The 24,377-nt window shown below is 49.4% G+C and overlaps 1 protein-coding gene across 5 annotated transcripts in view; it reads right to left on the reverse strand.

Annotated features, from left to right (window-relative positions):
* LOC138788037 (potassium voltage-gated channel subfamily KQT member 1-like) overlaps positions 1-24,377 on the reverse strand; it is a 53,098-nt gene that overhangs the window by 24,258 nt on the left and 4,463 nt on the right. For 4 of the 5 annotated variants that reach the window (XM_069965528.1, XM_069965509.1, XM_069965494.1 and 1 more), the window contains exons 3-4: positions 15,371-15,467; positions 11,658-12,135 (exon numbers count right to left, since the gene is read on the reverse strand). In XM_069965528.1, the coding sequence (XP_069821629.1) occupies positions 11,658-11,980 (323 nt within the window). In that variant the 5' untranslated portion in view covers positions 11,981-12,135; positions 15,371-15,467. Of the gene's footprint in view, positions 1-11,657; positions 12,156-15,370; positions 15,468-24,377 lie in introns of those variants that run through there. The other variant, XM_069965502.1, reaches the window with a different exon arrangement.

The following is a 24,377-nucleotide window of genomic DNA, read 5'->3' on the forward strand; positions in this document are numbered from 1 at the left end:
CGGTGACAGGAGCAGGGGGCCGGCACAGAGACACGGTGACAGGATCAGGGGGCCGACACAGGGGCACGGTGACAGGATCAGAGGGATCTGGGGGTCTAGGTGCTGGATTGGGGGTAAAGGTCTCAGGTCTTGAGGGTGCAGGTCTATTGTCTTAGAGGATTTACGTGGTGACATCGGTCTCAGGGCCGGTCGGGGGTGAAGGTTTCAGGCCTTGGCGTCTTGGAGGATTTGTGTGGTGATGCTATGTATGAAATGAGGCTTTGGGGTTGGATGGGGACTGCAGGTCTCGGAGGATTTGCATGGTGATGCTGTGTATGAGTTCGGGGGTCTCAGGGAAGGATGAAGGGTCCAGGTCTCTGTCCTTGGAGGATTTGCGGTCACACTATGTATGATTTGGGGGTCTCAGGTCTTAGGTGATCTGCGCAGTGATGCTGTGTATGATTTTGGAGTCTTGGAGCATTGTTGGGGGTCCTGGTCTCTGGCCTCGGAGGATTTGTGCACTGAAGCAGTGTATGATTTCGGGGTCTTTTGAGGGATTGGGGGTCTCGGTCTCTGGCCTCGGAGGATTTGTGGTGATGCTGTGTATGAGTGTGGGGTCTCGGAGCAGTATGGGGGGTACAAGTCTCTGAGGATTTGCGATGATGCGGTGTATGAGTTGGAGGTCTTGTAGCTGTATCGGGGGTCTCGGTCTCTGGCCTCGGAGGATTTGCGGCAACGCTGTGTTAAGTACAGGACTCGGGCCCTGTCTGTGTGTAATGTTAGATTAGAACAACTGTAACCTCTAAATAAAAGATGAAGAGATCAGGACACGGCTAATCCGAGCGGCGCAGTGTGTCAGGGTGAGGCATATGACATGCAGCCCGTGACACGCACATCTGACAGACGTATGACATGTCATCGATATACGACACGCCCTGACAGACAGGGAATGAGACAGACATGGAGGACGGGGGGCTCCCCCGACAGATGGGGAATGTGCGTTCAGCCATACATGAGGCACATACTGCTATAGGATTCTATATGTGCAAAATGGATAGCAGGGCATGACCATGAAAGCACTACAACCCCCAACATGACCCAACCACATGACCATAATACAGTCCTATTATACCCTATACATACAGCACTACAACCCCCAACATGACCCAACCACATGACCATAATACAGTCCTATTATACTCTATACATACAGCACTACAACCCCCAACATGACCCAACCACATGACCATAATACAGTCCTATTATACTCTATACATACAGCACTACAACCCCCAACATGACCCAACCACATGACCATAATACAGTCCTATTATACTCTATACATACAGCACTACAACCCCCAACATGACCCAACCACATGACCATAATACAGTCCTATTATACCCTATACATACAGCACTACAACCCCCAACACGACCCAACCACGTGACCATAATACAGTCCTATTATACCCTATACATACAGCACTACAACCCCCAACATGACCCAACCACATGACCATAATACAGTCCTATTATACCCTATACATACAGCACTACAACCCCCAACACGACCCAACCACATGACCATAATACAGTCCTATTATACTCTATACATACAGCACTACAACCCCCAACACGACCCAACCACATGACCATAATACAGTCCTATTATACCCTATACATACAGCACTACAACCCCCAACATGACCCAACCACATGACCATAATACAGTCCTATTATACTCTATACATACAGCACTACAACCCCCAACATGACCCAACCACATGACCATAATACAGTCCTATTATACTCTATACATACAGCACTACAACCCCCAATATGACCCAACCACATGACCATAATACAGTCCTATTATACTCTATACATACAGCACTACAACCCCCAACACGACCCAACCACATGACCATAATACAGTCCCATTATACTCTATACATACAGCACTACAACCCCCAACATGACCCAACCACATGACCATAATACAGTCCCATTATACTCTATACATACAGCACTACAACCCCCAACATGACCCAACCACATGACCATAATACAGTCCTATTATACTCTATACATACAGCACTACAACCCCCAACACGACCCAACCACATGACCATAATACAGTCCTATTATACTCTATACATACAGCACTACAACCCCCAACACGACCCAACCACATGACCATAATACAGTCCTATTATACTCTATACATACAGCACTACAACCCCCAACACGACCCAACCACATGACCATAATACAGTCCTATTATACTCTATACATACAGCACTACAACCCCCAACACGACCCAACCACATGACCATAATACAGTCCTATTATACCCTATACATACAGCACTACAACCCCCAACACGACCCAACCACATGACCATAATACAGTCCTATTATACCCTATACATACAGCACTACAACCCCCAACATGACCCAACCACATGACCATAATACAGTCCTATTATACCCTATACATACAGCACTACAACCCCCAACATGACCCAACCACCAACCATAATACAGTCCTATTATACCCTATACATACAGCACTACAACCCCCAACATGACCCAACCACATGACCATAATACAGTCCTATTATACTCTATACATACAGCACTACAACCCCCAACATGACCCAACCACATGACCATAATACAGTCCTATTATACCCTATACATACAGCACTACAACCCCCAGTACGACCCAACCACATGACCATAATACAGTCCTATTATACCCTATACATACAGCACTACAACCCCCAACATGACCCAACCACATGACCATAATACAGTCCCATTATACTCTATACATACAGCACTACAACCCCCAACACGACCCAACCACATGACCATAATACAATCCTATTATACCCTATACATACAGCACTACAACCCCCAGTACGACTCAACCACATGACCATAATACAGTCCTATTATACCCTATACATACAGCACTACAACCCCCAACATGACCCAACCACCAACCATACGCATGGGACATAACCTTAACACAATCTATATTAAAAAAGGGAATGTCTATCTGTCCTCTATAGGCTGACATTTGGGGGAGATTTGTGGTGTCCTACCACGGGTGTTACTGTTCTATAAAAGTCTTAAAAGTCTGTACCTATTATAGTGTGGTGATGAAAATCGTACTAAAGTTTCACCACTAGATGTCGCTCTATAATGCTGCGTTTGCACGAAGCGATAATTTGCCCAATCGATCGTTTAACAATTTTGAAGCAATGACTTGTTTTTATTATGATCAGCGTTTAGAAGAAAAAATCGTTAGAAAAATCGTTATTGCGAACGTTTTTAAGATCACTTAAGCCCATCTTTCACATGGGGGAATCTTTGAAAGACTATTTACACGAAGAGATCTGCAAATTTTTAGCGAACGAACGACGATTTGAGAACATGTTAAAAGATCAAAATGAACGATTTCTCGCTCGTCGTCTGATCATTTGCTGCGTTTACACTGAACGATTATCACTCAAATGCGATTGTTATTGCGTTAATGCATTAGTTATGTGTATTTGGAAGCCGCACAGCTGAAGTGTGTAAAGGGTTATTGTTTCTTTATATGTCACATGAATCTGCAGACCAATAGGAATCTGTTCTTCTTCTCTCCTATCACCTCTCTCTTTACTTCTTTTACTGCACTCTTCACCCACTCACAGCGCACGTTAGTTACGCTGGGGAAGGAAGTCACATGGGAGACAGGAATAGTAAGTCAGTCTTAGCTAGAACCTCGTATGGGTAGAAAGCAAGACAGTACACCTCTAATAACTTTCTTACTAGTAACGCTACACAGCACTATGCAGTGTTAAACCCTTCTTAGAAGAGGACAAGTCAGAGACAACCTCAACCCACGACGTGGACAAGGAGAGTAACAGAGCAGGACAGTATCCACAAAAACCAGAGAAGCTAGGACCTGGTCCGGATGGAGCAAAGTTGTGATAAGCCTAGGAACTCTATCTCGCAGCGCGGTTGTTAGCAGGGAACCCTCAGCATTCCGCTCATCCCAGGTAACAAGGTCTGGGGCCTGTGTCACCCTCTAGGAAGGTTCAGCCAAGTCTAGTGGGCATAAGGTGGTGTGAAGACTAATCAAAGGTCAATAGAGGGGCACAGGTATTCTTTTTCTTCTAAGTATTCTACCTCATCCTCCAACATCCCGGCAAAGCACAGTACTACTTGGGTAGTACTCCTACCAGTCCTGTGGCTCCATCTCCTACCAGTCCTGTGTGTCCATCTCCTACCAGTCCTGTGTGTCCATCTCCTACCAGTCCTGTGTGTCCATCTCCTACCAGTCCTGTGACCCCATCTCCTACCAGTCCTGTGGCTCCATCTCCTACCAGTCCTGTGACCTCCATCTCCTACCAGTCCTGTGACCCCATCTCCTACCAGTCCTGTGACCCCATCCCCTACCAGTCCTGTGACCTCCATCTCCTACCAGTCCTGTGACCCCATCTCCTACCAGTCCTGTGACCCCATCTCCTACCAGTCCTGTGACCTCCATCTCCTACCAGTCCTGTGACCTCATCTCCTACCAGTCCTGTGCCTCCATCTCCTACCAGTCCTTTAACTCCATCTCCTACCAGTCCTGTGACTCCATCTCCTACCAGTCCTGTGACCCCATCTCCTACCAGTCCTGTGACTCCATCTCCTACCAGTCCTATAACTCCATCTCCTACCAGTCCTGTGACCTCTATCTCCTACCAGTCCTGTGTGTCCATCTCCTACCAGTCCTGTGACCTCCATCTCCTACCAGTCCTGTGACTCCATCTCCTACCAGTCCTGTGACCTCTATCTCCTACCAGTCCTGTGACCCCATCTCCTACCAGTCCTGTGACCTCCATCTCCTACCAGTCCTGTGACTCCATCTCCTACCAGTCCTGTGACCTCTATCTCCTACCAGTCCTGTGACTCCATCTCCTACCATTCCTGTGACCCCATCTCCCACCAGTCCTGTGACTCCATCTCCTACCAGTCCTGTGACCCCCATCTCCTACCAGTCCTGTGACCCCCATCTCCTACCAGTCCTGTGACCCCCATCTCCTACCAGTCCTGTGACCACCATCTCCTACCAGTCCTGTGACCACCATCTCCTACCAGTTCTGTGACCTCCATCTCCTACCAGTCCTGTTACCCCCATCTCCTACCAGTCCTGTTACCCCCATCTCCTACCAGTCCTGTGACCTCCATCTCCTACCAGTCCTGTGACCTCCATCTCCTACCAGTCCTGTTACCCCCATCTCCTACCAGTCCTGTTACCCCCATCTCCTACCAGTCTTGTGACCCCATCTCCCACCAGTCCTGTGACCCCATCTCCTACCAGTCCTGTGACCTCCATCTCCAACCAGTCCTTCTACCAGGACTGGCCCTTTAAATTTAACATCACATGACATGATTCCTCTGGTATAAAGACGTCTTGGCAGTGTCACATGATCTATAAAATACAGCCAAATAATATAAGCTCTTAATCACTGAGCCATCCTCCAGTGTAATCTATGAGATTGTGTGCCCGGCTGGAGGTGCCAGGCCCGGGATACGCCAATCTGTCGTCTGCTGATTTTATATGTGGTCATGTGATATATGAAATTTTAGAACATGGTGATTTTCCAGTCATGTATTATCCAGAGCCTGGACAATGAGCGCCTCCTCTCCCTCTGCAGGTCCCAGCACATCCTAGCAATACAAGTCTATTGTGTCATCCCTCCCTCGTCCTGCGGAGGCGCTGTGCTGAACACTAGTTGCTGCTGATCACTGCAGGTCTCAGCATCTCCAGCTTATCCCCAGAACCATCAGTACGGCTGCTGTTCCTTGGCGCTCGGCCGCTGTCTCACCGGCAGAGCATTAAATCTTAATATGTTTCCATTCTGGCGAGGTATCCTGGGAGGTAATTATAGGGTATTAGGGGCCATAACTGAAGGTGCTGGGGACTCCATAGGGAGGACGGTCTCACCCTGAAGCTATGCTCATGCACAATGCAGCAGTAAACCTGTGGAGCTCCACCGGTTATGTAACTACAACTCCCAGCATCCCCTGACAGCCATAGACTACAGTCTACAGATTTACCTACCATGGAGGCCGGGTCTGCAGCTGCTTTGTGATTCTATAATATACAAGCAAACAAAGCGTCCGTATACTGATCTCACACAGGGGTCCCACATCTGCTACATGAGCTCTATACCAGCCAGTACTATCCCTGTACTGTGACATCACTGTGTATTATCCCTGTACTGTGACATCACTGTGTGTATTATCCCTGTACTGTGACATCACTGTGTATTATCCCCCCTGTACTGTGACATCACTATGTGTAGTATCCCTGTACTGTGACATCACTGTGTATTATCCCTGTACTGTGACATCACTGTGTGTATTATCCCTGTACTGTGACATCACTGTGTATTATCCCTGTACTGTGACATCACTGTGTATTATCCCCCCTGTACTGTGACATCACTGTGTGTATTATCCCTGTACTGTGACATCACTGTGTATTATCCCCCCTGTACTGTGACATCACTGTGTGTAGTATCCCTGTACTGTGACATCACTGTGTGTATTATCCCTGTACTGTGACATCACTGTGTGTATTATCCCCCCTGTACTGTGACATCACTGTGTATTATCCCTGTACTGTGACATCACTGTGTATTATCCCTGTACTGTGACATCACTGTGTGTATTATCCCTGTACTGTGACATCACTGTGTGTATTATCCCTGTACTGTGACATCACTGTGTGTATTATCCCTGTACTGTGACATCACTGTGTGTATTATCCATGTACTGTGACATCACTGTGTGTATTATCCCTGTACTGTGACATCACTGTGTATATTATCCCCCCTGTACTGTGACATCACTATGTGTATTATCCCTGTACTGTGACATCACTGTGTGTATTATCCCTGTACTGTGACATCACTGTGTGTATTATCCCTGCACTGTGACATCACTGTGTGTATTATCCCTGTACTGTGACGTCACACTGTGTATTATCCCTGTACTGTGACATCACTGTGTAGTATCCCTGTACTGTGACATCACTGTGTGTATTATTTCTGTACTGTGACATCACTGTGTAGTATCCCTGTACTGTGACATCACTGTGTATTATCCCTGTACTGTGACATCACACTGTGTAGTATCCCTGTACTGTGACATCACTGTGTATTATCCCTATACTGTGACATCACTGTGTGTATTATCCCTGTACTGTGACATCACTGTGTATTATCCCTGTACTGTGACATCACACTGTGTAGTATCCCTGTACTGTGACATCACTGTGTGGTATCCCTGTACTGTGACATCACTGTGTGGTATCCCTGTACTGTGACATCACTGTGTAGTATCCCTGTACTGTGACATCACTGTGTGGTATCCCTGTACTGTGACATCACTGTGTAGTATCCCTGTACTGTGACATCACTGTGTGGTATCCCTGTACTGTGACATCACTGTGTGGTATCCCTGTACTGTGACATCACTGTGTAGTATCCCTGTACTGTGACATCACTGTGTAGTATCCCTGTACTGTGACATCACTGTGTGGTATCCCTGTACTGTGTACTGTAATGTTCCCATGCACTGACAGGCCTCTACTAGAAAGTCTATGGGAAAGTTGTGGAACTTTTGATTACACCAGGATTAATCTCCATTTACATCCATCTTAGGAGCGGAGGCCGCGATGGCCTCACCCGGTGGAGATGAGCGGGCGCTGGGTGGCAGATGCCACGTAGAGGCCGCGCTGGAGCCGATAATATCCTCACCCGCACATCGCACATCATGGGGATAAAGCCGCAGATTATCCCGGCCACTCACTGCAACATCTGCACAGCTGACACAGCTTATCCACACGCAGGGATTACCGCCCTCTGTCCTCGAAAGAGAGGCCGATCCCAAAACTTGGCAGGAAACCATCACAAAATCCTAGATGGATGAGAGGGAGGGACAGGCTGGTGGGGCAGGGGGCACAGACTCACCTACAGCTACCCAGGGGGAAGGAGACCCGACTACACAGCTCACACATACTCCTCAATTCATCTGCAGTGTTCAGGAAAGTTTCCAAACTCCTGCAAGAGCCGAGTGCAACATATACTTACCTCTCCCTGCTCCTGCACTTCCCTCTGCACTGAGGAGAGGAGGAGGAACGGGAAGAGGTAAGTATCTGAGGTCTGTAAAGGGGCAGTTTGGGGTCTGGTATGTAATCTGTAAAAGGGAAGGATCTGGTCTGGGGTCAGTAAACAAGGTGTGTCTCATCTATAGTCTGTAAACTGGAGCCTGGTCTGGGGTCTGTGTATACAGGGTGTCTAGCTGGAGGCCTGTAAACACAGAAGTTTGGCCTTGGGTCTGTATTAGTTTAGGGGTCAGATCTGGGGTCAGTATTAGTTTAGGGGTCTGGTCTGGGGTCTGTATTACTTTAGGGATCTGATCTGGGGTCTGTATTAGTTTAGGGGTCTGGTCTGGGGTCTGTATTAGTTTAGGGGTCTGGTCTGGGGTCTGTATTAGTTTAGGGGTCTGGGGTCTCTATTGGTATAGGGGTCTGGTCTGGGGTCTGTATTAGTTTTGGGGTCTGGTCTCGGGTCTGTATTAGCTTAGAGGTCTGGTCTGGGGTCTGTATTAGTTTCGGGGTCCGGTCTGGGGTCTGTATTAGTTTAGGGGTCCGGTCTGGGGTCTGTATTAGTTTAGGGGTCCGGTCTGGGGTCTCTATTGGCTTAGGGGTCTGGTGTCTGTATTAGTTTAGGGGTCTGGTCTGGGGTCTGTATTAGCTTAGAGGTCTGGTCTGGTGTCTGTATTAGTTTAGGGGTCTGGTCTGGGGTTTATATTAGTTTAGGGGTCTGGTGTCTGTATAAGTTTAGGGGTCTGGGGTCTGTATTAGTTTCGGGGTCTGGTCTGGGGTCTGTATTAGTTTCGGGGTCTGGTCTGGGGTCTGTATTAGTTTAGGGGTCTGGTCTGGTGTCTGTATAAGTTTAGGGGTCTGGTCTGGGGTCTGTATTAGTTTAGGGGTCTGTATTAGTTTAGGGGTCCGGTCTGGGGTCTGTATTAGTTTAGGGGTCTGGGGTCTCTATTGGTATAGGGGTCTGGTTTGGTGTCTGTATTAGTTTCGGGGTCTGGTCTGGGGTCTGTATTAGTTTAGGGGTCTGGTCTGGTGTCTGTATAAGTTTAGGGGTCTGGTCTGGGGTCTGTATTAGTTTAGGGGTCTGTATTAGTTTAGGGGTCCGGTCTGGGGTCTGTATTAGTTTAGGGGTCTGGGGTCTCTATTGGTATAGGGGTCTGGTCTGGGGTCTGTATTAGTTTAGGGGTCTGGTCTGGAGTCTGTATTAGTTTAGGAGTCTGGTCTGTATTAGTTTAGGGGTCTGGTCTGGGGTCTGTATTAGTTTAGGGGTCTGGTCAGGGGTCTGTATTGGTTTAGGGGTGTATTATATGTATATTTATATCTCATTATAGTGTGTATTATGTGTATATTATATGTTATTATAGTGTGTGTGTTATATGTATATTTATATATGTTTATACTGTGTATTATGTGTATATTTATATCTCCTTATACTGTGTATTATGTGTATATTATATATTATTATAGTGTATTATATGTATATTTATATCTCATTATACTGTGTATTATGTGTATATTTATATCTCTTTATAGTGTGTATTATGTGTATATTATATATTATTATACTGTGTATTATGTGTATATTTATATCTCTTTATAGTGTGTATTATATGTATATTATATATTATACTGTGTATTATGTGTATATTTATATTTTATTATACTGTGTACTATGTGTATATGTATATATTATTATACTGTGTATTATATGTATATTTATATCTCATTATACTGTGTATTATGTGTATATTTATATTTTATTATACTGTGTACTATGTGTATATGTATATATTATTATACTGTGTACATGTATATATTATTATACTGTGTATTATATGTATATTTATATAAATATACTGTGTATAATATATATATATATATATATATATATATATATATATATATATACACACTCACACATATATAATATTACATTTGACAGTAACAATAAACTCGAAATCCAATAGAAAGTAGAAAATAACCTAAAGCGGCAGACGTATAGACAGCAGTGTTACTAATATACAGTATATAAATGTCACGTAACCATAGCAAACCCTCCAGCATCCTCCCTGCTTTACACTGCAGCCACACAGCAGCACAATAGAAACAGTAAGGAGTCAGTGACAAAGCCGTGTCCATTCCTGTGTATAATCATGTGACGCTGCGCGCTCCAACCACCGTACCATGCGCTGTATATATATATATATTATCAGACTACCATAATAATTGTCTTATTATGCTTATTTTTTAAGCCAAAGCCAGGAATGGATTTGAGAAGAGGAGAAATCTCAGTCTTTCCTTTGTTACCTGTTCTCTGTTTGTAATCCATTCCCGGCTTTGGCTCCAAAAAATCTGTCAGATAATCTGTTGGAGTAATAGGGCCCTAAGACTAAGACTAAGAATAATAATGGTGTGGGTGTAATACAGGGTTAGGGGCATCCTTGTGTCCTGGTGGTGGAGCCGCGTGGAGCTGCTGGGGACCCTCCTGTCCTTAGATTTCATAGTGAGGTGTGTGTGTGAGTGGGTCAGTCCTGTGTATAGTGATGTGAGGAGATGTAGCAGAGCTCATATGGTAACCTAAGTCCTATCATGGTAACTCACCTAAGGTTTATCTGTGTAAAACTAGCCTGAAGCCTGGTGCCAAATGGTAAACTCAGCTCTGCTACATCTGACAACACCACTACTCTATACCATCATATCGGCTCCGCATCCCTAAATCTGATAAAGCTGCGACACCTGACAAGCTCAGCTCTGCTACATCTGACACCACCATTACTCTATACCATCATATCGGCTCTGCTACATCTGACACCACTACTCTATACCATCATACCGGCTCCGTATCCCTAAATCTGATAAAGCTGCGACACCTGACAAGCTCAGCTCTGCTACATCTGACACCACTACTCTATACCATCATATCGGCTCCGCATCCCTAAATCTGATAAAGCTGCGACACCTGACAAGCTCAGCTCTGCTACATCTGACACCACCATTACTCTATACCATCATATCGGCTCTGTTACATCTGACACCACTACTCTATACCATCATACCGGCTCCGTATCCCTAAATCTGATAAAGCTGCGACACCTGACAAGCTCAGCTCTGCTACATCTGACACCACTACTCTATACCATCATATCGGCTCCGCATCCCTAAATCTGATAAAGCTGCCACATCTGACAAGCTCAGCTCTGCTACATCTGACACCACCATTACTCTATACCATCATATCGGCTCTGCTACATCTGACACCACCACTACTTTATACCATCATAGTGTCTCCGTATCCCTAAATCTGATGAAGCTGCCACATCTGACAAGCTCAGCTCTGCTACATCTGACACCACTACTCTATACCATCATATCAGCTCTGCTACATCTGACACCACTTCTCTATACCATCATAGCGTCTCCGTATCCCTAAATCTGATGAAGCTGCCACATCCGACAAGCTCATCTCTGCTGTGCGGCTGAATGAATAATGGATGCTGGATAGATGGGAGATGTACTCACACGCTGAAGTGGTAGATGAAGCAGCGCCAGCCGCTGGGTCTCTCCAGGAAGTTGTAGATGTCGCCCTGCATGCTGGTGCGGGTCAGGTAGTGGCGGTAGAAGCACTTGGGGGAGTATTCTGCATGGAGGTCCTTGGCGCCCCCAGCCTGGCCGCTCACCTGCAGCGTGGGGTCCTGAGCAGAGCAGGGGGTCCCGGAGCCATTGTTTAAGGGGGGGTCTGCGCTGAGGGCCACAGATGAGTAATGCATGGGGTCCGGAGCAGGGGGGGCTGTGTAGCGGCTGTAGAGGGGGAGCCCCCTGCACTCCCCCGAATTGCACGACATGTCGCAGACTGCTGGTGATCAATATTTCACATCCTGAGAGGCGGTGTTAGATTGCAAGCTCCCGTGGGACCTGATCCCTCTTATCAGAGTCACCGCAGACAGGATCACAGCTGTGTCACCCGCTGTCACCTGCTGTCACCCGCTGTCACTCATAGCTGCCGAACAAGGAGAACAACAGGAGGTCAGCCAGCGGGTCAGCACCGAGAAGAGTCATACACTGTATCTAACTGATGGGATGGGATACACTGTATCTAACTGATGGGATACACTGTATCTAACTGATGGGAATACACTGTATCTAACTGATGGGATGGGGGTACACTGTATCTAACTGATGGGATACACTGTATCTAACTGACGGGATGGGGGTACACTGTATCTAACTGACGGGATGGGATACACTATATCTAACTGATGGGATACACTGTATCTAACTGATGGGATGGGATACACTGTATCTAACTGATGGGATACACTTTATCTAACTGACGGGATGGGGGTACACTGTATCTAACTGACGGGATGGGATACACTGTATCTAACTGATGGGATGGGGGTACACTGTATCTAACTGATGGGATACACTGTATCTAACTGATGGGATACACTGTATCTAACTGATGGGATGGGATACACTGTATCTAACTGATGGGGTGGGGGTACACTGTATCTAACTGATGGGATGGGATACACTGTATCTAACTGATGGGATGGGGTACACTGTATCTAACTGATGGGAATACACTGTATCTAACTGATGGGATGGGATACACTGTATCTAACTGATGGGATGGGGGTACACTGTATCTAACTGATGGGATACACTGTATCTAACTGATGGGATGGGGGTACACTGTATCTAACTGATGGGATGGGGGTACACTGTATCTAACTGATGGGGTGGGATACACTGTATCTAACTGATGGGATGGGGGTACACTGTATCTAACTGATGGGATGGGATACACTGTATCTAACTGATGGGATACACTGTATCTAACTGATGGGATGGGGGTACACTGTATCTAACTGATGGGATACACTGTATCTAACTGATGGGATGGGGGTACACTGTATCTAACTGATGGGATACACTGTATCTAACTGATGGGATGGGGGTACACTGTATCTAACTGATGGGATGGGGGTACACTGTATCTAACTGATGGGATGGGATACACTGTATCTAACTGATGGGATAGGATACACTGTATCTAACTGATGGGAATACACTGTATCTAACTGATGGGATGGGATACACTGTATCTAACTGATGGGATGGGATACACTGTATCTAACTGATGGGATGAGGGTACACTGTATCTAACTGATGGGATGGGATACACTGTATCTAACTGATGGTGATACACTGTATCTAACTGATGGGATGGGATACACTGTATCTAACTGATGGGATGGGATACACTGTATCTAACTGAGGGGATGGGGATACACTATATCTAACTGATGGGAATACACTGTATCTAACTGATGGGATGGGATACACTGTATCTAACTGATGGGATGGGATACATTGTATCTAACTGAGGGGATGGGGATACACTGTATCTAACTGATGGGATGGGATACACTGTATCTAACTGATGTGAATACACTGTATCTAACTGATGGGATGGGATACACTGTATCTAACTGAGGGGATGGGGCTACACTATATCTAACTGATGGGAATACACTGTATCTAACTGATGGGATGGGATACACTGTATCTAACTGATGGGATGGGATACATTGTATCTAACTGAGGGGATGGGGATACACTATATCTAACTAATGGGAATACACTGTGTCTAACTGAGGGGATGGGGATACACTGTGTATAACTGATGGAATGGGGATACATTGTATCTAACTGATGGGATGGGGATACACTGTATCTAACTGAGGGGATGGGGATACACTATATCTAACTGATGGGAATACACTATCTAACTGACAGGATGGGGATACACTGTATCTAAATGATGGGATAGGGTTACACTGTATCTAACTGATGGGATGGGAATACACTGTATCTAACTGATGGGATGGGGATACACTGTGTATAACTGATGGGATGGGAATACACTGTATCTAACTGATGGGATGGGGATACATTGTATCTAACTGATGGAATGGGGATACACTGTATCTAACTGATGGGATGGGGATACACTGTATCTAACTGATGGGATGGGGGTACACTGTATCTAACTGATGGGATGGGAATACACTGTATCTAACTGATGGGATGGGGGTACACTGTATCTAAGTGATGGGATGGGGGTACACTGTATCTAACTGATGGGATGGGGATACACTGTATCTAACTGATGGGATGGGGATACACTGTATCTAACTGATAGAATGGGGATACACTGTGTATAACTGATGGGATGGGAATACACTGTATCTAACTGATGGGATGGGGATACATTGTATCTAACTGATGGAATGGGGATACACTGTATCTAACTGATGGGATGGGGATACACTGTGTATAACTGATGGAATGGGGATATACTGTATCTAACTGATGGGATAAAGATACACTGTATCTAACTGATGGGATGGGGATACACTGTATCTAACTGATGGGATAAAGATACACTGTATCTAACTGATGGGATGGGGTATACTGTATCTAACTGATAGGATGGGGATACATTGTATCTAACTGATGGAATGGGGATACACTGTATCTAACTTATGGGATGGGGATACACTGTGTATAACTGATGGAATGGGGATATACTGTATCTAACTGATGAGATAAAGACACACTGTATCTAACTGATGGGATAAAGATACACTGTATCTAACTGATTGGATAAAGATACACTGTATCTAACTACCAGGATGGGAATACATTGTATCTAACTATCAGGATGGGGGTATACTGTATCTAAGTATCAGAATTGAGAGATTTATGTCTATCTAGCAGAGGAGTGCGTAGCTTGGATACACAGTGTCAGCAGTTAGATACATTGTATCAAGTCTGTGGATGTAAAAAGCAATGTTCCCAGTATCTGCAGAGCATTGCACCGTCCAGTCACATATCATGCAGAGTGGAGGGGGTCCTCACTATATATAACCACATATATATATACCCATCCCAGTATACCCATCACAGTATACCCATCCCAGTATACCCATCCCAGTATACCCATCCCAGGATACCCATCCCACTCTCCTGCCCCCTACATTCACTACAGACAGATGATTGCACCTGTGTAGTGAGCGCAGGGATCCCCCACTGCAGAACATTACACCACACATGAAATGCATCATAACCACTAATGTTATCCTAGATAGACAGATGATTGCACCCATTCATATGGTACATAGATCTCTGCAGAGCATTGCTCAGGGCATCTATCTAGCCATTACCTGAAGCACTGTGCCCGCTGCCGTCCCCGGTCTCTTCACTAATCCTGGAAGTTCGCTGCCATCAATTCTTCATCTGGAAAGATGCGGATCAGGACCCCTGTAGATGAGGACCCCGTGTAGATGAGGACCCCCTGTAGATGAGGACCCCTGTAGATCAGCCACCTGTAGATGAGGACCCCTGTAGATCGGCTCCCTGTAGATGAGGACCCCCTGTAGATCAGCCCCCTGTAGATGAGGACCCCCTGTAGATCAGCCCCCTGTAGATGAGGACCCCCTGTAGATGAGGACCCCCTGTAGATCAGCCCCCTGTAGATGAGGGCCCCCTGTAGATGAGGACCCCCTGTAGATGAAGGCCCCCTGTAGATGAGGAGCCCCTGTAGATGAGGACCCCTGTAGATGAGGACCCCCTGTAGATGAGGACCCCCTGTAGATGAGGGCCCCCTGTAGATGTGGACCCCCTGTAGATGAGGAGCCCCTGTAGATGAGGACCCCCTGTAGATGAGGACCCCCTGTAGATGAGGACCCCTGTAGATGAGGACCCCTGTAGATCAGCCCCTGTAGATGAGGACCCCTGTAGATCAGCCCCCTGTAGATCAGCCCCCTGTAGATGAGGACCCCCTGTAGATGAGGGCCCCCTGTAGATGAGGACCCCCTGTAGATGAGGACCCCCTGTAGATGAGGACCCCCTGTAGATCAGCCCCTGTAGATGAGGACCCCCTGTAGATGAGGGCCCCCTGTAGATCAGCCCCCTGTAGATGAGGACCCCCTGTAGATGAGGACCCCCTGTAGATGAGGGCCCCCTGTAGATGAGGACCCCCTGTAGATCAGCCCCTGTAGATGAGGACCCCCTGTAGATGAGGACCCCCTGTAGATGAGGGCCCCCTGTAGATGAGGAGCCCCTGTAGATGAGGACCCCTGTAGATGAGGACCCCCTGTAGATCAGCCCCTGTAGATGAGGACCCTGCGTCGTCCCGGAGTTTGGCAGCACCTGCCTCCCGCTCCTGGCTGCAGCCTGTGTCCCCTCCCCTCGCTCAGTGACAGTCACTCCCCGTCCATCCTGCACACACTGGCAATAGTCGTCCTGCCAGTACCTGTGCGCCCATTGTATCTCACTGTAAGGCGGGATCAGGCGACCTGCGCCACCTCAGGCATCAGTGAACCACAAGTCCCAGCAATACCAGGGGTGACAGATGGCTGATGGAGCATTACAAAGTGCATCCACCCTGCAATTGAAATTCAGTCATTTTCTTGCAAAATCCCTCTGCCCCTAAGGGTTGTGTGCAGAGCATTGCACCTCTGCAGAGTGGCAGTGCCCGCTGGGCATCAGATTGCAGCGAGTCCCAATCTAAGGCGACATCTCTTCCTGCAGGGATCATGTGAGCTTGTAATGGAAGACGCCAGGGGTCAGCGTGACTACCTGCTATGGGGGGCACTGCCAGGGTGCCAGGCTGGTGTGGGCAGAGATCAGACATGGCAGCCCCCTCCACAGCCTGGGAGATTATGGAAGGGTCACAGGGAGATTAGGGGGAGGTGAAGATCTGCGCAACATCTGCAAACACCAGGACTTATCTGTGGGATCATAACCTGACCCGGGGTGGCACAGAGCGGAGATGGTGCCCGTCATACAGTGTGCAGAGCAGGGCTGGTGCCCGTCATACAGTGTGCAGAGCAGGGCTGGTGCCCATCATAGAGAGCGGAGATGGTGCCCATCATACAGGGTACAGGGCAGGGCTGGTGCCCATCATACAGTGTGCAGAGCAGGGCTGGTGCCCATCATACAGGGTACAGGGCAGGGCTGGTGCCCATCATACAGGGTACAGGGCAGGGCTGGTGCCCATCATACAGGGTACAGGGCAGGGCTGGTGCCCATCATACAGGGTACAGGGCAGGGCTGGTGCCCATCATACAGGGTACAGGGCAGGGCTGGTGCCCGTCATACAGTGTGCAGAGCAGGGCTGGTGCTCATCATACAGGGTACAGGGCAGGGCTGGTGCCCATCATACAGGGTACAGGGCAGGGCTGGTGCCCATCATACAGTGTGCAGAGCAGGGCTGGTGCCCATCATACAGGGTACAGGGCAGGGCTGGTGCCCATCATACAGGGTACAGGGCAGGGCTGGTGCCCATCATACAGGGTACAGGGCAGGGCTGGTGCCCATCATACAGGGTACAGGGCAGGGCTGGTGCCCATCATACAGGGTACAGGGCAGGGCTGGTGCCCATCATAAAGGGTACAGGGCAGGGCTGGTGCCCATCATACAGTGTACAGGGCAGGGCTGGTGCCCATCATAAAGGGTACAGGGCAGGGCTGGTGCCCATCATACAGTGTACAGGGCAGGGCTGGTGCCCATAACAGAGAGCGGAGATGGTGCCCATCATACAGCATACAGAGCAGAGATGGTGCCCATCATACAGTGTACAGGGCAGGGCTGGTGCCCATCATACAGCGATACAGAGCGGAGATGGTGCCCATCATACAGCGTACAGAGCGGAGATGGTGCCCATCACACAGTGTACAGGGCGGGCCTGGTACCCATCATACAGCGTACAGGGCAGGGCTGGTGCCCGTCATACATCATACACCAGTAAAGAGCGGGGCTGGTGCCCATCATACAGAGCGGAGCTGGTGCCCATCATACACCAACACAGAGCAGGGCTGGCATCAGGGTAACAGCTGGAGTCTGGTGCCCATCATATAGTGCCCATCTGGAGCTGTGTCATGTCTGATTCTCCAATCACATTCAAAGCTGCGTGCATCTATATACTAGGCTGGCACAGAGGAAGCTACCCACAAGGGAGAGGGAGAGCTGTGACCGCAGCTTTGGCTGTGACTAGAGGATGTGTATCTGGTGGGGTTCCTCATTGCTTATGGTGCTGGTTCCCTCCACATGATGGGAGTTGTAGGGACAGCGCCCCCTGGTCCTCAGGCTGTGGGCGGTATTGCAGCTCAGAGCTCTGACTGGCTGACTCCATCCCCAGCACTGCCAGGTCTCACGACAGCCCTTCAGGTCTATGATGCTGACATCTAGTGGTCGATATGAAAACTACAACCCCTAATCAATAAGTGTGAGTGTCGCGGGATGTAGCAGAGCTGAGTGGCGGATCCTCCCCGTATACCGTGTAACCATGAGACGGTGTGTGTGTACAGAGAGCCCCCCGGGGAACCTGACCCCCGGGCCGGGTATTATTAGTGGCGGGCCCTGGGGACGGTGGCTGGTGTCATTGTGCCGATGAAAGGCGAGGGCCGGTGTGAGCGGGCGGATCGGGTGTCTCTCCCCGGGGCCATGGAGATTAGATGGAATTCTGCTGTCACCTGACGCTCACCCAATTACTCTAAGTGTCCTGTCATTGTGTTATGTGTGGGCGCAGGGGGGCAGCCATGGGGGCACCGGGCACCGCCAATGTGCTACCCAGGTGCCAGGGGGAGAGGGCAACAAGTGCTGCGAATGTGCCATCCTGATGCCAGGAAGAGGGGGCACTCAGTGCTGTGAATGTACTACCCAGGTGCCAGGGGGGAGGAGGCACCCAGTGCTGTGAATGTGCCACCCTGGTGCCAGGGGGGAGGGGGCACCCAGTGCTGTGAATGTGCCACCCTGGTGCCAGGGGGGAGGGGGCACCCAGTGCTGTGAATGTGCCACCCTGGTGCCAGGTGGGAGGGGGCACCCAGTGCTGTGAATGTGCCACCCTGGTGCCAGGATGAGGGGGCACTCAGTGCTGTGAATGTACTACCCAGGTGCCAGGGGGAAAGGGCACCCAGTGCTGCGAATGTGCCATACTGGTGCCAAGAGGTATGGGGCACCCAGTGTTGTGAATGTGCTACCCTGGTGCCAGGGGGGAGGCAGCACCCAGTGCTGTGAATGTGCCATCCTGGTGCCAGGGGGGAGAGGGCACCCAGTGCCGTCAATGTGCTACCCGGGGGAGGGGGCACCCTGTGCTGTCAATATGCTTCCCCGGTGCCAGGGGGGAGGGGGCACTCAGTGCTGCAAACATGCTCCCCAGGGGGAGGGGGCACCCAGTGCTGTGAATGTGCTACCCAGGTGCTGGGAGGAGGGGGAACCCAGTGCCGTCAATGTGCTACCTGGGGGAGAGGGCACCCTGTGCTGTCAATGTGCTACCCAGGTGCCAGGAGGGAGTGGGTACCCAGTGCTGCAAATGTGCTAGCCTGGTGCCAGGAGGAGGGGGCACCCAGTGCTGTGAATGTGCTACCCAGGTGCCAGGAGGGAGGGGGTACCCAGTGCTGCAAATGTGCTAGCCTGGTGCCAGGAGGAGGGGGCACCCAGTGCTGTGAAAGTGCTACCCAGGTGCCGGGAGGAGGGGACACCCAGTGCTGTGAATGTGCTAGCCTGGTGCCAGGAGGAGGGGACACCCAGTGCTGTGAATGTGCTGCCCTTGTGCCGGGGGGAGGGGGAACCCAGTGCTGTGAATGTGCTGCCCGTGTGTCGGGGGGAGGGGGAACCCAGTGCCGTCAATGTGCTACCTGGGGGAGAGGGCACCCTGTGCTGTCAATGTGCTACCCCGATGCCAGGGGGCACTCAGTGCTGCAAATGTGCTACCCAGGGGGAGAGGGCACCCTGTGCTGTCAATGTGCTACCCTGGTGCCAGGGCGGAGGGGGCACTCAGTGCTGCGAACGTGCTACCCAGTGGGAGGGGGCACCCAGTGCTGTGAATGTGCCATCCTGGTGCCAGGAAGAGGGGGCACCCAGTGTTGTGAATGTACTACGCAGGTGCCAGGGGGAGGGGGCACCCAGTGCTGTGAATGTGCTACCCAGGTGCCGGGAGGAGGGGGCACCCAGTGCTGTGAATGTGCCATCCTGGTGCCAGGAAGAGGGGGCACCCAGTGCTGTGAATGTGCCACCCTGGTGCCAGGGGGGAGGGGGCACCCAGTGCTGTGAATGTGCCACCCTGGTGCCAGGGGGGAGGGGGCACCCAGTGCTGTGAATGTGCCACCCTGGTGCCAGGTGGGAGGGGGCACCCAGTGCTGTGAATGTGCCATCCTGGTGCCAGGAAGAGGGGGCACTCAGTGCTGTGAATGTACTACCCAGGTGCCAGGGGGAAAGGGCACCCAGTGCTGCGAATGTGCCATACTGGTGCCAAGAGGTAGGGGGCACCCAGTGTTGTGAATGTGCTACCCTGGTGCCAGGGGGGAGGCGGCACCCAGTGCTGTGAATGTGCCATCCTGGTGCCAGGGGGGAGAGGGCACCCCCGTGCCGTCAATGTGCTACCCGGGGGAGGGGGCACCCTGTGCTGTCAATATGCTTCCCCGGTGCCAGGGGGGAGGGGGCACTCAGTGTTGCAAACATGCTCCCCAGGGGGAGGGGGCACCCAGTGCTGTGAATGTGCTACCCAGGTGCTGGGAGGAGGGGGAACCCAGTGCCGTCAATGTGCTACCTGGGGGAGAGGGCACCCTGTGCTGTCAATGTGCTACCCAGGTGCCAGGAGGGAGTGGGTACCCAGTGCTGCAAATGTGCTAGCCTGGTGCCAGGAGGAGGGGGCACCCAGTGCTGTGAATGTGCTACCCAGGTGCCAGGAGGGAGGGGGTACCCAGTGCTGCAAATGTGCTAGCCTGGTGCCAGGAGGAGGGGGCACCCAGTGCTGTGAAAGTGCTACCCAGGTGCCGGGCGGAGGGGGCACCCAGTGCTGTGAATGTGCTAGCCTGGTGCCAGGAGGAGGGGACACCCAGTGCTGTGAATGTGCTACCCAGGTGCCGGGGGGAGGGGGCACCCAGTGCTGTGAATGTGCTGCCCTTGTGCCGGGGAGAGGGGGAACCCAGTGCTGTGAATGTGCTGCCCTTGTGCCGGGGGGAGGGGGAACCCAGTGCCGTCAATGTGCTACCTGGGGGAGAGGGCACCCTGTGCTGTCAATGTGCTGCCCCGATGCCAGGGGGCACTCAGTGCTGCAAATGTGCTACCCAGGGGGAGAGGGCACCCTGTGCTGTCAATGTTCTACCCTGGTGCCAGGGCGGAGGGGGCACTCAGTGCTGCGAACGTGCTACCCAGTGGGAGGGGGCACCCAGTGCTGTGAATGTACTACGCAGGTGCCAGGGGGAGGGGGCACCCAGTGCTGTGAATGTGCTACCCAGGTGCCAGGAGGAGGGGGCACCCAGTGCTGTGAATGTGCCATCCTGGTGCCAGGAAGAGGGGGCACCCAGTGTTGTGAATGTGCTACCCAGGTGCCAGGAGGAGGGGGCACCCAGTGTTGTGAATGTATTACCCAGGTGCAAGGGGGAGGGGGCACCCAGTGCTGTGAATGTGCCGTCCTTGTGCCAGGGTAAAGTGTAAAACATGGTGGATCAAGTCTATGTACACCCACAGCTGTAACATGAAAACCACCTGCCCCATACTGGCTGATGTATCTAAGCCAGTCATGTGTGATACTGTCTGATGGGCTGATGTACGTAAGCTTGTCATGTGTGGTACAGTCTGTTGAGCTCATTTATATAAACCTATCATGTGAAGGGCTGTATCTTATGGTCCTTTTACACGGAACGATTTATCGTTCGAATTTGCACGATAACGATCAAATTCGAACGATAATCGTACGTGTAAACGCAGCGAACGATCAAACGACGAGCGAGAAATCGTTCATTTTGATCTTTCAACATGTTCTCAAATTATCGTTGGTCGTTCGCAAAAAATTCGCAGATCGTTCCGTGTAAACAGTTTTTCAATGATTTCACCTATGTGTGAGATAGGCCTAAGCGATCGCATTACGATTTTTCTGTACGATGTATCGTTGTATCTAAACGCTGATCGTTATAAAAAAAAACATCGTTCATTCACAATCGTTAATCGTGCGATCGGGCGAATTATCGTTCCGTGTAAAAGTACCATAAGCCCATGATACTGTCTGGAAGAGCTGATGAATCTAAACCAACAATAGGCGATCCAATCATGTGTGCCAGCTGTGTATCCAAGCTTATCATGTGTGATCTGATGAGTCACTGTATCTAAGCCTCTCATGTGATACTGTCTGCAGAGACCTTGTATCTAAGCCTCTCATGTAATACTGTCTGCAGAGACCTTGTATCTAAGCCTCTCATGTGATACTGTCTGCAGAGACCTTGTATCTAAGCCTCTCATGTGATACTGTCTGCAGAGACCTGGTATCTAAGCCTCTCATGTGATACTGTCTGCAGAGATCTTGTATCTAAGCCTCTCATGTGATACTGTCTGCACAGACCATGTATCTAAGCCTCTCATGTGATACTGTCTGCAGAGACCTTGTATCTAAGCCTCTCATGTGATACTGTCTGCAGAGACCTTGTATCTAAGCCTCTCATGTGATACTGTCTGCAGAGACCTTGTATCTAAGCCTCTCATGTGATACTGTCTGCAGAGACCTTGTATCTAAGCCTCTCATGTGATACTGTCTGCAGAGACCTTGTATCTAAGCCTCTCATGTGATACTGTCTGCAGAGACCTTGTATCTAAGCCTCTCATGTGATACTGTCTGCAGAGACCTTGTATCTAAGCCTCTCATGTGATACTGTCTGCAGAGACCTTGTATCTAAGCCTCTCATGTGATACTGTCTGCAGAGACCTTGTATCTAAGCCTCTCATGTGATACTGTCTGCAGAGACCTTGTATCTAAGCCTCTCATGTGATACTGTCTGCAGAGACCTTGTATCTAAGCCTCTCATGTGATACTGTCTGCAGAGACCTGGTATCTAAGCCTGTCATGTGATACTGTCTGCAGAGACCTGGTATCTAAGCCTCTCATGTGATACTGTCTGCAGAGACCTTGTATCTAAGCCTCTCATGTGATACTGTCTGCAGAGACCTTGTATCTAAGCCTCTCATGTGATACTGTCTGCAGAGACCTTGTATCTAAGCCTCTCATGTGATACTGTCTGCAGAGACTGTGTATCTAAGCCTCTCATGTGATACTGTCTGCAGAGACCTGGTATCTAAGCCTCTCATGTGATACTGTCTGCAGAGACTGTGTATCTAAGCCTCTCATGTGATACTGTCTGCAGAGACCTTGTATCTAAGCCTCTCATGTGATACTGTCTGCAGAGACCTTGTATCTAAGCCTCTCATGTGATACTGTCTGCAGAGACCTTGTATCTAAGCCTCTCATGTGATACTGTCTGCAGAGACCTTGTATGTAAGCCTCTCATGTGATACTGTCTGCAGAGACCTTGTATCTAAGCCTCTCATGTGATACTGTCTGCAGAGACCTTGTATCTAAGCCTCTCATGTGATACTGTCTGCAGAGACCTTGTATCTAAGCCTCTCATGTGATACTGTCTGCAGAGACCTTGTATCTAAGCCTCTCATGTGATACTGTCTGCAGAGACCTTGTATCTAAGCCTCTCATGTGATACTGTCTGCAGAGACCTTGTATCTAAGCCTCTCATGTGATACTGTCTGCAGAGACCTTGTATCTAAGCCTCTCATGTGATACTGTCTGCAGAGACCTTGTATCTAAGCCTCTCATGTGATACTGTCTGCAGAGACCTGGTATCTAAGCCTGTCATGTGATACTGTCTGCAGAGACCTGGTATCTAAGCCTCTCATGTGATACTGTCTGCAGAGACTGTGTATCTAAGCCTCTCATGTGATACTGTCTGCAGAGACCTTGTATCTAAGCCTCTCATGTGATACTGTCTGCAGAGACCTTGTATCTAAGCCTCTCATGTGATACTGTCTGCAGAGACTGTGTATCTAAGCCTCTCATGTGATACTGTCTGCAGAGACCTGGTATCTAAGCCTTTCATGTGATACTGTCTGCAGAGACCTGGTATCTAAGCCTCTCATGTGATACTGTCTGCAGAGACCTTGTATCTAAGCCTCTCATGTGATACTGTCTGCAGAGACCTTGTATCTAAGCCTCTCATGTGATACTGTCTGCAGAGACCTTGTATCTAAGCCTCTCATGTGATACTGTCTGCAGAGACCTTGTATGTAAGCCTCTCATGTGATACTGTCTGCAGAGACCTTGTATCTAAGCCTCTCATGTGATACTGTCTGCAGAGACCTTGTATCTAAGCCTCTCATGTGATACTG

Source organism: Dendropsophus ebraccatus, chromosome 1 (assembly GCF_027789765.1).
Source record: "Dendropsophus ebraccatus isolate aDenEbr1 chromosome 1, aDenEbr1.pat, whole genome shotgun sequence".
Lineage (NCBI taxonomy): Eukaryota > Metazoa > Chordata > Amphibia > Anura > Hylidae > Dendropsophus > Dendropsophus ebraccatus.